The following is a 16714-nucleotide window of genomic DNA, read 5'->3' as shown; positions in this document are numbered from 1 at the left end:
ATAGCCTGGGGCGTTGGACTAGTAACCGGAAGGTTGTGAGTTCAAACCCCCGAGCTGACAAGGTACAAATCTGTCGTTCTGCCCCTGAACAGGCAGTTAACCCACTGTTCCCAGACCGTCATTGAAAATAAGAATTTGTTCTTAACTGACTTGCCTGGTTAAATAAAGGTATAAAAATAATAATAAAATAAAATAGCCTTCACTATCGATAGTGAAGGTGAGGCACCCAAAAGTCACAGAGGTTATTGTCGTTGTAGCGCAATACTCTCACTTCATCCAAGCAAATGCACAAATTGCACACTGGACATAAACAGTGGAGACGCTATTCTTCCGTAGAAGTGCAGGGTGGCGGGTGGAAAGGCATTAACTCAATTTTAAGCGAGACAATTTTAATTGCCACTGTCCTTAGGCATAAAGGCGGGTTTGGGTAAGAATGTTACCCTTGATAACTCTGGGGCAAACTGTAGGCACGAATGGTGGACTGCGTGCAGCTCACTCACTCACTCACTGTGCGGATGTAAGTGCAATCAGCAAAGATGTCTTGAATGAGAGATATTTCCAGCGGCTCAAAAAGTTGCTGTGAAATCGTCCCACGCACAAAAGAAAGATCCCAAGATGGGGCTAAAGGCTTGGAGACTGGGCGTAAGCGATGCTCTCCCTTCGTAACAGAGGGTGTTTCCGTACTGTGTTGTCCTCGAAGCCTATATGACAGGCAGAGCTAGCTGCTGAATAGACCTTAACAGTGAACTGATTTTCGGCCACACCACCAAATGTATCCTCTCACAGGCCAGTTCCAGAAGGCCATGGTTTCTTGGTGAGGGTGTAAAATCTCTCTGCCCACCTGGGTCGAAAGATCCCTGCGTAACGGTAGTTGTCAAGGCTTTTCAGAGCCTAACCAAAACCGCTAACCAGAGCCTCCCTGGCCATCGAGGGGCTAACAATATGAGGGATAATACTTGTTCCCTCACTCTGTTTAGAGTGGGGAGTATCAAGCATAGAGGAGGAAAAGCGTAGAGAATTACCCCTTTGCCAAGCGTGTGCCAGCGCGTCCAATCCCAGTGGTGTATATCCTGCTATCGCCAAGAACAATAGACAACACGTCTTTGTGCTGTGAAGAGATCTACGGCGGCTAGACCGTATCACTCCCAGATCTGGTTCACCACCTGAGGATGGAGTCTACCCGTAACAGGTTCCTTCTGGACAAAAAGTAATGAGAGGAGTCGTGCGTAATGAGAGGAAGTGTGCCCTGCTCCACAGTCTTGACAGCTAGTCTGTGTCGATGCAGAGAGCTAGTGACACCCTGGTGTGTTGATGTATGCCACTACAGTCGTATTGTCTGTCCTGACAAGGATATGATAATATCGAAGGAAGAGCAAAAAGTTTATCAGTTTGAATAAAACACTGTCAGCAGTTCGAGGTCATTTAAGGTGTGGCAGTGCTGTGGGGACCCTCGTGAACTTCACCCCACCCCGTTCACGATGACACTACCCCTAGGGGAGTGCGTGAGAAGAAGATCGAGTGGCTCTTCCAGTTACGGAGCGCTGAGAGACGGTCTGTGACAGTGGAAGCTCCTCAGAGGAGGAAGGGGAGGACCATCCTCCTCAGTGAATCTCATTTATTTATTTATTTTGTGTAACATTTAAAAAGTTAGCCTTTTTAGATAAAACAATACAAAATATATTCACAAATAATTGATTCAAACACACTGTGTTTGCAATGAAGGTCTACAGTAGCCTCAGCAGTACTCTGTAGGGTAGCACCATGGTGTAGCCGGAGGACAGCTAGCTTCACCCTTTTCCATAGACTTACACAGTAATTATGACAACTTATGGAGGAGGACATCCTCCAACCCATCAGAGCTTTTGCAGCATGAACTGACATGTTATCCACCCAATCAAAAGATCAGAGAAGGAATCTAGTACTGAAAGTATAAGCTACAGCTAGCTAGCACTGCAGTGCCTAAAATGTGGTGAGTAGTAGACTCAAAGAGAGAGAAAGACAACGGTTTTGAACAAATTAATCTCTTAAAAAAAGAAGTGCAGGTCGGGACATGAAGTGAACTGTTGGATGCCCCTCACTGCCGCTGGAGGCGTACCCCTAGGTCGGACGTCCCTTCTTTCCCCGAGGGAATTAAGTGGGCGGGACCTCGATGAGGCAGCAGCTTAGGACCGCTTCCCCCGCCGACCTCTGTTAGGAGAGTCGAACTAAGGGTTCGCAGCCTGGTGCGTTGCTGAGAGTTTTGCGTTGCAGACAATCCTGGTGCCAGCGTGTTGCTCTCTCCCTACCGCAAGGCCTTGGCTCATGGAAGGGGAGACCGGGTTACCACGTTACCCAGATCTTGGGGACAAACAGAAGTTAAAGGCTTCGCCTACCTTAAAAAGTTATTGTGTATCGGTTATGATGGCGACAGAAGGCCTAAACAGTTCCTTCTATGCGATAGGACTATGGAAGAAATCTGCCTTTTCCTTGTTTGAGAGGCTGGACAAGTTGAGCCACAAGGCTCCACCACCGCAAGGCTCATGGCGCGCCCACAACCTTGTATGACGACTCTGGAGGCCCCGAGGTTGAGATCTGCAATGACAGATCTCGTCCCATAGGTACTGGATGACTGTGCCTTTGCCTAAGATATTGCCTATCTCTAGCAACAAATTGGCCTGGTAAGCCAACAGTAGGGACATTACGTTCAATTCCCATACAGAACATGCCGCAGATATGTAGACCTTATGGAATATGAAGGCGGTGAAACGCTTCAGGGAGAGCAGTGCTGGTCATTGACAAGGCACTGGGGTTGAGGTGGTTAGCCAGTGACGGCTCGACCACCGGCGGCTTGCCAAAGCCCTTGTCCTCCTCCACGATCTTGAGTCTGCAGACATCGATAAGTCCGGATCTGTCATTGGGTATCCTAGCTCCGCTGAGGTAGGAAGAGGGCCTCAAGCCTGGGGCTTCCTCTTCCCCCTCTTCTTCCTCTGGGAAGATGCCAGCCATTTCCTCGTCATCAAACTTGTCAATGACAAGGTCCCCTTCCCCTTCCCCCGCTGCAAGCTCATCAAACAGTGGTTTGAAGTCCTCTGGGTAACTCTCTGCTACCTCCACCCATGTGGGTTGAGGTTGCGTGGTAGCCTCCTCGCCTGCAGGCTGTGAGGGTGATAGGGCCCACAAAAGGACTGCTCTTCACAGCCTTCACTTGAGGGCGGTCTTGGGAAAGTCCATACCGTGCACGGGAAAGCGAGTGCTGACTTAGCATGTTACCCAGCTTAGCTAAGTCTTCCAGCGAGAGCTAGCCTGTTGTAAGTGTTTTTAGCTAGCTTTCGAGCTAGCTAGACAAGAGACAGGAGCTAGCAATGTTACCTTTGCAGGTAGTAATGCTGGTGTGTTTAACTTTCCAGCGAGCCTTGCGGTGGGGGCTAACTAAGTCTCGATAGCTAGCTGTATACTCAAAGCAAAACTTTCCTTTTGGTCAGTACTCAACACCATCGACAGGAGCTGAGGCCCCAAGTTTGGCAGTGTTAACCTTACTGTTCGCTTGAGAACAGTTCAGTAGGAAGACTTTAGTGAGCATAGTGAGCATAGTCTCTTCCGCAAGGAAGAGAGGCAAGAATGACCAGTGGGCGGGCGAGTGGCGCCTTATAAGGAGACCTGTCTGTCTCTAACAGACATTGTGTGATTGGTTCTTTGAGCCCAGTGATCAGGCGAGCAAAGTATTTGAAATTAAACCTGCTTTTCCAATGCATTTAGGCTTATCCAATGCCACATTGATATGACATCTGTTTGGAGTTAAGCCTAATTTCAACCAAAACCTGGAAAGGTATATCCTACAAAAGAAAAGGCTTTACAAAATGTAATGAGGGTGTTTTTATAATGTAATGATAATAACAATTCAAGTGCTCACACATAACAGAGACTCATATCTTTGGTAGAAGCACCAAATAATGTTTTTAGGGCCCCATAAATGGCTGAAAATCAAGTTGATTAAGATTTTCCTCCTATCAATAGCCCATCATCAGCTGTTGGAATATCAAAACTGACCAGCGGATCAGTAGTATTTCACTCTATTATGGTTACCTTTGACCAGAAAGATCAGTGAACACAAACATTGGTCAACAGAGAGCTACAGATCACAGGGTTTTGTTCTAGCCCCACACTAAGTTAGGTAATTAATTTCAATAAGATCATGAAGTTGATTGGTTGAATCAGGTGGGCAGGAGATGACATGGTAGGCTATCTGCCAGAGCCTACTGTTAGTATACAGTATGTGGTTCAGTGCTGGGCTGCCCCTCCACAATGTTTGGCCTCTGAGGCCCCTCTCAGGGCCCGCTCCTCCTTTAGGTTAGCCTCCTTTAACTCCTCTCTGGCTCTCTGCAGCAGCTCTGGGCACAGCAGCACATCCAGTGCTGTCATGGCCAGGGCCTTGGCCGCCCGCAGGGTGTAGAACTGAGCTTTATCATCACCTAGACGATGGATTCAGAGACACACACAAGTAAGCCTATGTGAAAAATGGTTGAATACTATATTACATAATATACAGTACCAGTCAAAAGTTTGGACACACCTACTCATTGCAGGGTTTTTCTTTATGTGTACTATTTTCTACATTGTAGGATAATAGTGAAGACATCAAAACTATGAAATAACACATATGGAATCATGTAGTAACCAAAAAAGTGTTAAACAAATCAAAATATATTTTATATTTGAGATCTTTCAAAGTAGCCACCCTTTGGCCTTGATGACAGCTTTACACACTCTTGGCACTCTCTCAACCAGCTTCATGAGGTAGCCACCTGGAATGCATTTCAAATAACAGGTGTGCTTGTTAAAAGTTAATTTGTGGAATTTCTTTCCTTCTTAATGCATTTGAGGGGGGGGGGGGTATATATATAGAAGATAGCCCTATTTGGTAATATACCAAGTACATTTTATGGCAAGAACAGCTCAAAAAAGCAAAGAGAAATGACAATTGATCATTACTTCAAGGCATGAAGGTCAGTCAATCTGGGAAATTTAAAGAACTTTCAAAGTTTCTTCATGTGCAGTCTCAAAAACCATCAAGCACTACGATGAACGGCTCTCATGAGGACCGCCACAGGAAAAGAAGACCCAGAGTTATCTTTGCTGCAGAGGATAAATTGATTAGAGTTACAAGCCTCAGAAATTGCAGCCCAAATAAATGCTTCACAAATTCAAGTAACAGACACTCTTTGCACACTCTTGGCATCAAGAGTGTTACACGCTTTTTTGGTTACTACATGATTCCATATGTGTAATTTCATAGTTTCACTAGTATTCTAAAATGTAGAAAAAAGTACAAATAAAGAAAAACCATTGGTGTCCAAACTTTTCACTGGTACTGCACCTATATTTTCACTGGACAGCTACTGTAAAACAGGGGTAAGCAAACATGTTTGTGTTTCATACATATTTTTTATGTTTATGCTGCACTCATATTTGCCCTTCTGGGACAATAAAGACTTACTGAACTGAACTGGGAAAGAAATTCTTTTATCTATCTAATGGAGTAGACTACAGCTCATGTAGAAAGTATTCAGACCCCTTCCCCTTTTCCACATTTTGATACGTTACAGACTCTAAAATTGATTCAATGATTTGTTTCCCTCATCAATCTACACACAATACCCCATAATGACAAAGCAAAAACAGTTTTTTAGAAATGTTTGCAGATTTATATATATATATTTAAAAAAACGTAATTACATAAGTATTCAGACACTTTGCTATCAGACTCGAAATTTAGCTCAGGTGCATCCTGTTGCCATTGATCATCCTTAAGATGTTTCTTCAACTTGATTGGAGTCCACCCGTGGTAAATTCCATTGATTGGACATGATTTGAAAAGGCACACCTGTCTATATAAGGTCCCACAGTTGACAGAAAAAACCAAGACATGAGGTCAAAGGAATTGTCCGTAGAGCTCCGAGACAGGATTGTGTCACGGCACAGATCTGGGGAATGGCAACATTGAAGGTCCCCAAGAACACAGTGGCCTCCATCATTCTTAAATTAAAGAAGTTTGGCGCACAGCCAAGACAGCCACTCCTGCGTTTCGGGACAAGTCTCTGAATGTCCTTGAGTGGCCCCAATCCACCCTGACAGAGCTTGAGAGAATTTGCAGAGAAGAATGGAAGAAACTCTCCAAATACAGGTCTGCCAAGCTTGTAGTGTCATATCCAAGAAGACTCAAGGCTGTAATCGCTGCCAACGGTGCTTCAACAAAGTACTGAGTAAAGAGTCTGAATACTTATGTAAATGTTATATTTCAGTGTTTTATTTTTAATACATTTGCTACAATTTCAGAAAACCTGTTTTGGCTTTTTCATTATGGGGTATTGTGTATAGATTGATGAGGGGAAAAAAAACAATTTATTCAATTTTAGAATAAGGCTGTAACATAACAAAATGTGGAAAAAGTCAAGGGGTCTGAATACTTTCCGAATGCACCGTGTCTACTGTGTTTCTAATTGATTTCAGGTGTATGAGAAAGACATACCAGCAGCTACGGTGTATTCCTCTGTGTGGTTTAGAGCATCTGAGCCAATGTAAAAGTAAGGGTGGATTCCAGGAACAATAAAAGACACATTGCCAAAGTCTGTGGAGCCTGTGGAGATTACAAACAATCAAAGGTCTTTCATTCTACATTACAGCATTACAGTTTCATTGCATAACAAGAACATTGCCTCCTAGTTCTTCCAATGACCACAATACGGCCTGTGGAAAGCACAGTGAGGGATGCACCATTGAGTTGTTGTCTTACCAGAGGTGTTTTTGAGGACATCTTCATCTGTAGTGAATTCCATCCCCAAAGCCTTGCCGTTTACCTCATACAACCCATGCAGGGTGGGATTCCGCAGGACATTGTGAAAGGCATTCCTTGCAAACTCCAGTTCAACCTTTAAAAAATATATATTTTTGGTGAATGGCTTTGGATCAGGGTTAGGGTCAATTTGGAATTTCTGAATTTAATTATATTCAACTCATTGGCCACACCCAACAGGAATCAGAATTTGAATATTCTGTAAAAGTAACCGCCTCTTTACTGCCGTATCATGTCCCCTATAATCTTTTGAATGGGCTTGAAGATTATATTAGCAAATTCGTGAAAACGCAGTCATTGATATACAGTGCCTTCGGAAAGTATTCACAATTCCTTACTTTTTTCTACATTTAGAATTATAAATGGATTTTTATTGAGATTGTGCCTCTGATCTACACACAATACCCCATAATGTCAAAGTGGAATTTGGTTTGTGGAGAAATATTGAAAAAAATTTTTTTTAACTTAATAGTCTGGTGTCAATAAGTATTCAAACTCTTTGTTATGGCCAGCTTAAATAAGTTCAGGAGTAAAAATGTGCTTAACATATCGCATAATGAGTTGCATGGTCTCATTCCGCGTTCAATAAGTCTAGAGCATCTTATTTGAGTTTGACAGTCGTTTCACTGACTTTGCATCACTTGAGCCTATTGCCACTTATATGTGCTTTCCATTTGGCACAGACATAAATGTGGAAGTCATTGCCTCCAAAATGGGATCACATGTTCAGTTGGACACAACTATAGCAGAAACTGAAATTCTCACCCTTCAAATTGACATTCAGCTGAACTCCAGGGCAACCACTGAGATGAAGGAAGAGTTCTGGGAGCTACTGCTAGAGAAGTATCCCAACATAAGAATATGTGCTCTCCACTTAACAGCCCTTTTTGGATCAACCTACCTCTGTGAGTCTGCATTTTCTCACATTAAGTACAGATCTACTATGACTGATGACCACTTTGTGGTAGATCTCACATCAAAGAAGGTTGGGTACACCTGCTCTACAGAATAAAAATATTCCAAAACATGCATCCTGTTTGCAACAAGGCACTTAAGTAATACTGCAAAAAATGTGGCAACGAAATGAATAGAAAACGGTATGATTGGGGCAAATCCAAAACAACACATCACTGAGTACCACTCTTCATATTTTCAAGCATGGTCGTGGCTGCATCATGTTATGGGTATGTTTGTCATCGGCAAGGGCTAGGGAGTTTTTTGGGATAAAAAGGAACTGAATACAGGCAAACTCCTAGAGGAAAACCTGGTTCAGTCTGCTTTCCAACAGAGACTGGGAGACAAATTCATCTTTCAGAAGGACAATAACCTAAAAGAAATCTACACTGGAGTTGCTTACAAAGACGATATAGAATGTTCCTAAGTGACCTAGTTACAGTTGACATAAATCGGCTTGAAAATCAAGACATGAAAATGGCTGTTTAGCAATGATATTCAAAATAACTTGACATAGCTTGATTTTTTTTTAAAGAATAATTAACAAATATTGTACAACCCAGGTGACTCACAGCTGTAATCCCCGCCAAAGGTGCATCTACAACAAAGTATTGACTCAGGGGTGTGAATACTTCTGTAAATTAGATATTTCTGTATTTCTATTTTCAATAAATTTGATAGAATTTACTTTGTGATTATGGTATTGTCTGTAGATGGGTGAGAAAACAAAAATATTTAACCAATTTTGAATTCAGGCTTTAACACAACAAAATGTGGAATAAGTTAAAGAATATAAATACTTTCTGAAGGCACAATTATATTTGTGTTTGTGGATATCATTCAAAAAGCCTACACCAGTTAAAAGACTAGGAAAATGTTGCATCACTTGCTTAGCATATTGAATTTGAATTGAAGGAAGTAGAATTTAATTCAAACCAATTCAAAGAAATCAATGGAGACATGAAACATGAGTCTCAAACATTTTGCCAAAAGCATCTGCCACTTATTACTGCAAAGAATATAGATATTATTTCAAATATAAACTGGATTATATAACTGAAAGATGCCAAACAGTATTTTGTTTGTATTTTTGCCATGATGTGTTAGGTTGCTCCCTTCAATTCTGGAGTGTATGATCTAATGCATTCTGGGAAATGATTTTCCCCCATAATATTTTATAACATGTAAGTGAATTATGAATTATTACAGACAACCTACAAAATGTTCTTAGAATTTTTCCAGAGGACTGTAATTATTTAAATAGACTTTAGGATGAGTTTTAAATATGAAATGTTTCAAGAACATGTTAAACATAGTATTGGTAACCATACATGACGTCAAAATAATCTACTTCCTTTCAATCAAATTCAATAAAAAATGCTGCTTCCTGTGGAGTGAGGCCAATTAGAATGTAATTAAAATTCAAGAATTTAATTTTAATTATAGACTAATTCATAACTCAATTCAAAATTGAATTAATTTTCCTACTTTGGAAAATTATGTTGAGGAAATTTGTTTGTTAAATATAACAATAATGTGTGACACGCAAAAAGATAAGTTATTCACATATTTCTCTTAAATGATTATATGATTATTATATTATTTTCTTCTTTGTGGTGATTTTGTCATTGTGCTTACTTCACAGCCAGTTGCCATGGCAGCGGCTCTAAAACACATCTCAGCCTTGGCCTTGATGGTGGGCAAGTCTTTACGTAAGGGAGTTCGGAGATAGTACTCCAGCTCTGTGTAGGCAGGGATGATGTTGGGTTTCACCCCTCCATGCTTGATGATACCTGCACAGGACCACACAAGGAAGCAATGTAGAACTATATTTGGTAAATGTTTGCTGCATAGAGTTTGCAGGCCTCCCATTCCTTCTGCGTAGAGTTTAAAATGGCTCTGAAGTTGTTATTGTGGAAATAAATATTACTCTTGAAGACAAGATCAGGAGGAACATACAGTACGTGTTTATGTTAACTGAGCTGTCCCTCACCGTGGATTCTCCAGTCTGGCTTGAGTTGCTGTCTGAGCACTGAAAGGTTATTGTAGGCAAGGACAGCAGCGTCCAGCGCGTTGACCCCTTCCCAGGGATAGGCTGCAGCATGAGATGCCTTGCCATGGTATCTCACTATGACACTGGAAATAGAAAAATTGTGCCAAAACGTTGGTCTTTACCCATAAAATATTGGGAGCATATTTAGAGTGTGTGACTATGTAAATATATATATATTTTTTAACACAAGTTTACTATTCTATTAGTCAGTACCACTTACAACATTTTTGAGTGTGTATCAACTTATGCCTTGCACTGGTAATGAAACAAGAAACCAGACCTAGGCCTCAGAGTCATGACGTTGGTCTGGTTTATTCTGAGATTCATCAGCGGTATCTCACATGTTGCAACTGGTCTGACTGCAGCCTGAAATAGCACTGCAATACAGCTAGGGGCCCCAGTACAGAGTTCATGCATATTTTACAAGGGGTTCTCTGCCAACAATGGATTGCACTCTACAACATGGATCTCTACCTAATATGTTTTCCGTTCTAGCAGCCATTAACTATGACAAGTGAGATTATGAAAGATTGCGTACGTTTCCCATATGTACCCTTTTAGTAGTGTGCTATAAAAGGAATGTGGTGCCATCGGGTGCCACAAAAATACAATTAGACTGTTGTGTGTGAGCTCTTGAAATAACCTTACTCGTGTTCAGCCACATCTGGCAGCCAGGAAGCATCCTCCTGTGAGGGATGAGCCATGAATACCACGTCCATGCCATCAAACGCTCTCTCTCTTATCAGGTCGATTTTACCCCCTCCATCCTCTTCTGCTGGGGTTCCCAACACTGTCACCTGTGGAGGAAGATTTGGCTGGTCAATGTATCCAGAAAATTAGCATTAGGTTCATGCAAATCCTATTTTACAATGCGCTCAAGAATGATGCTTCAGGTTATTGGATGTGTAAGGGAGGTTACCCTAGAGTTGGGGGTTACAGCGAGGTGGCAACAATGCAGAGCTGATTTTCTTTCCCAGCGTGAGGCTTTTATTTGCATGTGGAGATAATAGCCAGTGTCACGTTCTGACCTTTATTTCCTTTGTTTTGTATTTATTTAGTATGGTCAGGGCGTGAGTTGGGTGGGCAGTCTATGTTTGATTTTCTATGATTTGGGATTTCTATGTTTCGGCCTAGTATGGTTCTCAATCAGAGGCAGGTGTCATTAGTTGTCTTTGATTGAGAATCATACTTAGGTAGCCTGGGTTTCACTGTGTGTTTGTGGGTGATTGTTCCGGTCTCTGTGTTTGCACCAGATAGGACTGTTTAGGTTTTCGCACATTTATTGTTTTGTTAGTTATTTCATGTCTAGTTCCTTTATTAAAGAACATGAATTTATTTATTTTTGATTTTTTGATTTCACCTTTATTTAACCAGGTAGGCAAGTTGAGAACAAGTTCTCATTTGCAACTGCGACCTGGCCAAGATAAAGCATAGCAGTGTGAACAGACAACACAGAGTTACACATGGAGTAAACAATTAACAAGTCAATAACACAGTAGAAAAAAAAGGGGATGCTATATACATTGTGTGCAAAAGGCATGAGGAGGTAGGCGAATAATTACAATTTTGCAGATTAACACTGGAGTGATGAATGATCAGATGGTCATGTACAGGTAGAGATATTGGTGTGCAAAAGAGCAGAAAAGTAAATAAATAAAAACAGTATGGGGATGAGGTAGGTAAAAATGGGTGGGCTATTTACCGATAGACTATGTACAGCTGCAGCGATCGGTTAGCTGCTCAGATAGCAGATGTTTGAAGTTGGTGAGGGAGATAAAAGTCTCCAACTTCAGCGATTTTTGCAATTCGTTCCAGTCACAGGCAGCAGAGAACTGGAACGAAAGGCGGCCAAATGAGGTGTTGGCTTTAGGGATGATCAGTGAGATACACCTGCTGGAGCGCGTGCTACGGATGGGTGTTGCCATCGTGACAAGTGAACTGAGATAAGGCGGAGCTTTACCTAGCATGGACTTGTAGATGACCTGGAGCCAGTGGGTCTGGCGACGAATATGTAGCGAGGGCCAGCCGACTAGAGCATACAAGTCGCAGTGGTGGGTGGTAGAAGGTGCTTTAGTGACAAAACGGATGGCACTGTGATAAACTGCATCCAGTTTGCTGAGTAGAGTGTTGGAAGCAATTTTGTAGATGACATTGCCGAAGTCGAGGATCGGTAGGATAGTCAGTTTTTACTAGGGTAAGTTTGGCGGCGTGAGTGAAGGAGGCTTTGTTGCGGAATAGAAAGCCGACTCTTGATTTGATTTTCGATTGGAGATTACAGTCTAGCTAGACACCTAGGTACTTATAGATGTTCACATATTCAAGGTCGGAACCATCCAGGGTGGTGATGCTGGTCAGGCGTGCGGGTGCAGGCAGCGAACGGTTGAAAAGCATGCATTTGGTTTTACTAGCGTTTAAGAGCAGTTGGAGGCCACGGAAGGAGTGTTGTATGGCATTGAAGCTCGTTTGGAGGTTAGATAGCACAGTGTCCAAGGACGGGCCGGAAGTATATAGAATGGTGTCGTCTGCGTAGAGGTGGATCAGGGAATCGCCCGCAGCAAGAGCAACATCATTGATATATACAGAGAAAAGAGTCGGCCCGAGGATTGAACCCTTTGGCACCCCCATAGAGACTGCCAGAGGACCGGACAGCATGCCCTCCGATTTGACACACTGAACTCTGTCTGCAAAGTAATTGGTGAACCAGGCAAGTGCAGTCATCCGAAAAACCGAGGCTACTGAGTCTGCCGATAAGAATATGGTGATTGACAGAGTCGAAAGCCTTGGCAAGGTCAATGAAGACGGCTGCACAGTGCTGTCTTTTATCGATGGCGGTTATGATATCGTTTAGTACCTTGAGCGTGGCTGAGGTGCACCCGTGACCGGCTCGGAAATCAGATTGCACAGCGGAGAAGGTACGGTGGGATTCGAGATGGTCAGTGACCTGTTTGTTGACTTGGCTTTCGAAGACCTTAGATAGGCAGGGCAGGATGGATATAGGTCTGTAACAGTTTGGGTCCAGGGTGTCTCCCCCTTTGAAGAGGGGGGTGACTGCGGCAGCTTTCCAATCCTTGGGGATCTCAGACGATATGAGAGGTTGAACAGGCTGGTAATAGGGGTTGCGACAATGGCGGCGGATAGTTTCAGAAATAGAGGGTCCAGATTGTCAAGCCCAGCTGATTTGTACGGGTCCAGGTTTTGCAGCTCTTTCAGAACATCTGCTATCTGGATTTGGGTAAAGGAGAACCTGGAGAGGCTTGGGCGAGTAGCTGCGGGGGGGGGGGCGGAGCTGTTGGCCGAGGTTGGAGTAGCCAGGCGGAAGGCATGGCCAGCCGTTGAGAAATGCTTGTTGAAGTTTTCGATAATCATGGATTTATCGGTGGTGACCGTGTTACCTAGCCTCAGTGCAGTGGGCAGCTGGGAGGAAGTGCTCTTGTTCTCCATGGACTTCACAGTGTCCCAGAACTTTTTGGAGTTGGAGCTACAGGATGCAAACTTCTGCCTGAAGAAGCTGGCCTTAACTGACTGCGTGTATTGGTTCCTGACTTCCCTGAACAGTTGCATATCGCGGGGACTATTCGATGCTATTGCAGTCCGCCACAATAACCACCATGCTGCATTTTGGTCCGCTTCTCCTTCACCACAGGAAAACCATTACAGCCAGCTATATTTATAGGCAATTATTTTTTATAAAGACTTCCTCATATGCGTTCTCCTGTTCTATTGGTTTTCTTTCCACGTTCTTTCATTGTCAAGCAGCCAAAGGCATTATCCTAATCATATTAACAACCCATGATAGCTGTTGCATCTTCAAATCCCTCCTCTTTCTAAACGGATATTTCCATATCTGTCGAGGAAACAGCTTGCATGTGCGGTGCGCATTTTAGAATGTGTTTTCCCGCAAATTGCATTTTTGAACATTTACGCTTAGGCCTACTACCGTGTGTACATTTGTTATTTTGTGTTTGATGCACCATTCTCTGTAAACCCTAGACACAGTTGTGCTTGACAAACCCAGGAAGCCCACCAGTTTCTGAGATCCTGGAGCTGGCGCGCCTGGCACAGTCCATGCTCAAAGTCGCTTTGGTCGCTTGTTGTGCCCATTCTAATGTTCAACCAAACAGTAACTGAATGGCTCGATGTCTGTCTGTCTGCCTCCTTTAGCAAGTCACGGCCACTTGACTCAATGTCTGTAGGAACAAACCATTTTCGTGAACGTTTGAGAACAACTGGACAATAGAACTCACAGGGCTGAGCTTGCATTATGCAGGTTTACATTGTGTAGGCCTATACAACTGCAATTAAAAAAGCAACTCACAGTCTATGCCATCACTGTTGTGTTTTTTTTTTTTACATTCAGGTAGGCTAATAATTGTGGATTGAAAAGGTCAAGGTAACCTAGCCAGCCCAAGTTGAAATATAAACCAAATCCGATCACATTCACATTTTCAGAAAATGAATTTATCCTTTATAAATTGACTATACTAAACCCAGACCACTCTGGGCCAATTGTGCGTTGCCCTACGGGACTCCCAATCAGGCCGGATAGGATTCAGCTTGGATTCGAACCAAGGTCTGTAGTGACGCCTCTTGCACTAAGATGCAGTGCCGTACACTGCTGCGCCACTCGGGAGCCCCATACAGCATGTCAGATCGGTAATGTTTAGGTGTAGGCTGATGCAACATTTCTGTGAAGAGTTTGTGCTTGTGTAACTCTGGCGGGAGTGAGGTGTTTTCACTTTTGCTTTATTCACGGCCGGGGAATTTATCTGAGGTCGTGCAACCCGATACGATTCATGGTTGCTGCGTTCACGTCGTGAGAACATAGCAGGGGTGAAATGTAGGTGCAACTCGATATGATATGTGCCTCTGTTCACGACAGGGGAACTGAGCAGGAGTTAACCAATTCAGCGAAACTCCACGTGATTATTGCGTTCATATTTTCTGGTGTTGCACTTGCATTCAGTAGTGTCTGTGAGTTACGTGATTATGAAGAAAGGACACAGATGGTTCCTGATGTGAGAGATTCACTGTGGTGTTAAACAGGTGTTAAACAGAACAACTGGTGCTGTGAGATTAGGATATCAGGACCTGTAACAGTAAAGCAAAGGATCACAATATATGGGAAAATGGAATGGTTTTGCAATTATGAGAACATGATGAATGGAATGTTAAGGCATACATGTACTAAAGTGTGTATTCTTCTTATTCTGTCATTTTGCTGTAGGCCTATTAATGTTATGTATTATGTCATGCTTTCTGTATTGTGTGGTCCCCGGAAATATCGCTGCTGTAGCTAATGAGGATCCTAATAAAATACTAAACACTAAAATGAACACTGGAGGTAAGTGGAGAGCGTGCTTTGCACTTGGGCGTGCCTTTGGCCGGCTCGCACGACCTGTTATGTCGGTGAGACACACAGAACCTGTTTCCAATATGGACTGCTAAATTGTGCAAGAGTTGACAAACCGTGAAGAAAAACAGTAGGCATACTTTCTCATTCTTGTTAACGCTTTTGAATCAACATTTTCATGAAACTGTGAGCATGCACGTAAAATATATCTTGAAACATTTTACCTGTACAGGGACGGGGAAATCGGGTGTGTGTTCTACCAAAGCTTTCAATCCGATCGCTGCAGCAGCTCCTATTTCCGCAATGAGGTTATGGCCACATGCATGTCCAATGCCTGGCAGTGCGTCGTATTCGCACAAGAAACCAACATTTATGACATTATTGTTCTCCTTGCCACCGACAGGTCCCCATATGGCACGGAATGCTGTCTCGAGCTTATAATGACTGTCCACAGTCCATCCCTTCTCCTCTGAGAAAAATGTAACTAACCTGTCGTGGGACTTTCTTTCTTCATATGCGAGTTCTGGGCAACTCCATATGTCTTTACTAAGACGATGAAGCCTGTCCTTGGCTTCGTCGATACAACTGCCAACTTTCTGTTTTAGCTCCAGGAGCGTATCTGTAGCGTGCTGAGCCATTTATAACGAGTCGACTGAGTCAGCACTAAACACTGGACTGCAGACAGTAGGGAGTCTTCATTTGCTCAGATTGACTGTATTGTTGGATTTTAAATCTTGGTCAAAGGGCGTGTTTATGTTTTATAACGGGAATGTTACACCAGGGCCGGACTACTGCATTTGGGGCCCGTGGCACCGACAGTTTTTGTGGGATCAGCCAATTTCAACACATTTTGCCATGGTGCATTGAAAACAATGTGCTGTTTTATAATGCTATTCTATACATTTTGTAATGAGGCTAAGTGAAAATGCTGCCATTTTAAAGCACATTTTCTGCAATTCTACAGTTTTTGCCATGGGGCAGAGATTTTTGTTGTTGCTATTTTATAGTGCATCTCATGCTTTTGTTCACATTTTGCCATGAGGCTGGGAGAAAATGTGGCAGTTTTAAAGTTAATTTCTTGCTAGTCTACACCTTTAGCTATGATATATCTGCCCCCCCCCCAAAAAAAAAATATATGTATTATCCTACTTGAAGAATAGCTTCGTCGTGGCCAAAAGTTTTGAGAATGACACAAATATAAATTTTCAGTTTGCTGCTTCAGTGTCTTTAGATATTTTTGTCAGATGTTACAATGGAATACTGAAGTATAATTACAAGCATTTCATAAGTGTCAAAGGCTTTTATTGACAATTACATGAATGGATGCAAAGAGTCAATATTTGCAGCGTTGACCCTGCTTTTTCAAGACCTCTGCAATCCTCCTTGGCATGCTGTCAATTAACTTCTGGGCCACATGACTGATGGCAGCCCATTCTTGCACAATCATGTTTGGAGTTTGTCATAATTTGTGGGGTTTTGTTTGTCCACCTGCCTCTTGAGGATTGACCACAAGTTCTCAATGGGATTA

At 42.8% G+C, this 16714-nt stretch overlaps 2 protein-coding genes across 2 annotated transcripts in view; one reads left to right on the top strand and one right to left on the bottom strand.

Moving 5' to 3' along the window:
* Positions 1 to 3837: 3837 nt before the first annotated feature.
* LOC109866655 (peptidase M20 domain-containing protein 2) lies at positions 3838 to 15921 on the bottom strand. Its single transcript, XM_020455436.2, has 7 exons — positions 15411 to 15921; positions 10485 to 10633; positions 9777 to 9919; positions 9422 to 9576; positions 6770 to 6905; positions 6506 to 6613; positions 3838 to 4448 (listed from the first exon to the last, which is right to left on the bottom strand). Exons 1-7 carry the CDS (start codon positions 15822 to 15824, stop codon positions 4258 to 4260), a joined length of 1296 nt encoding a protein of 431 aa, XP_020311025.1. The 5' UTR covers positions 15825 to 15921; the 3' UTR covers positions 3838 to 4257.
* The window catches only part of rngtt (RNA guanylyltransferase and 5'-phosphatase), a 144900-nt gene continuing 143383 nt past the window's right edge, over positions 15198 to 16714 (top strand). Inside the window, exon 1 of the mRNA XM_020455435.2 lies at positions 15198 to 15316. The gene's annotated coding sequence lies outside the window, so the exon portion shown is untranslated. The remainder of the gene's footprint in view (positions 15317 to 16714) is intronic.

The sequence above is a fragment of the Oncorhynchus kisutch genome, linkage group LG21 (genome assembly GCF_002021735.2).
Source record: "Oncorhynchus kisutch isolate 150728-3 linkage group LG21, Okis_V2, whole genome shotgun sequence".
NCBI lineage: Eukaryota > Metazoa > Chordata > Actinopteri > Salmoniformes > Salmonidae > Oncorhynchus > Oncorhynchus kisutch.
Note: the sequence above shows the minus strand (reverse complement) of the source record. Positions and strands in the feature narration are given on the sequence as shown.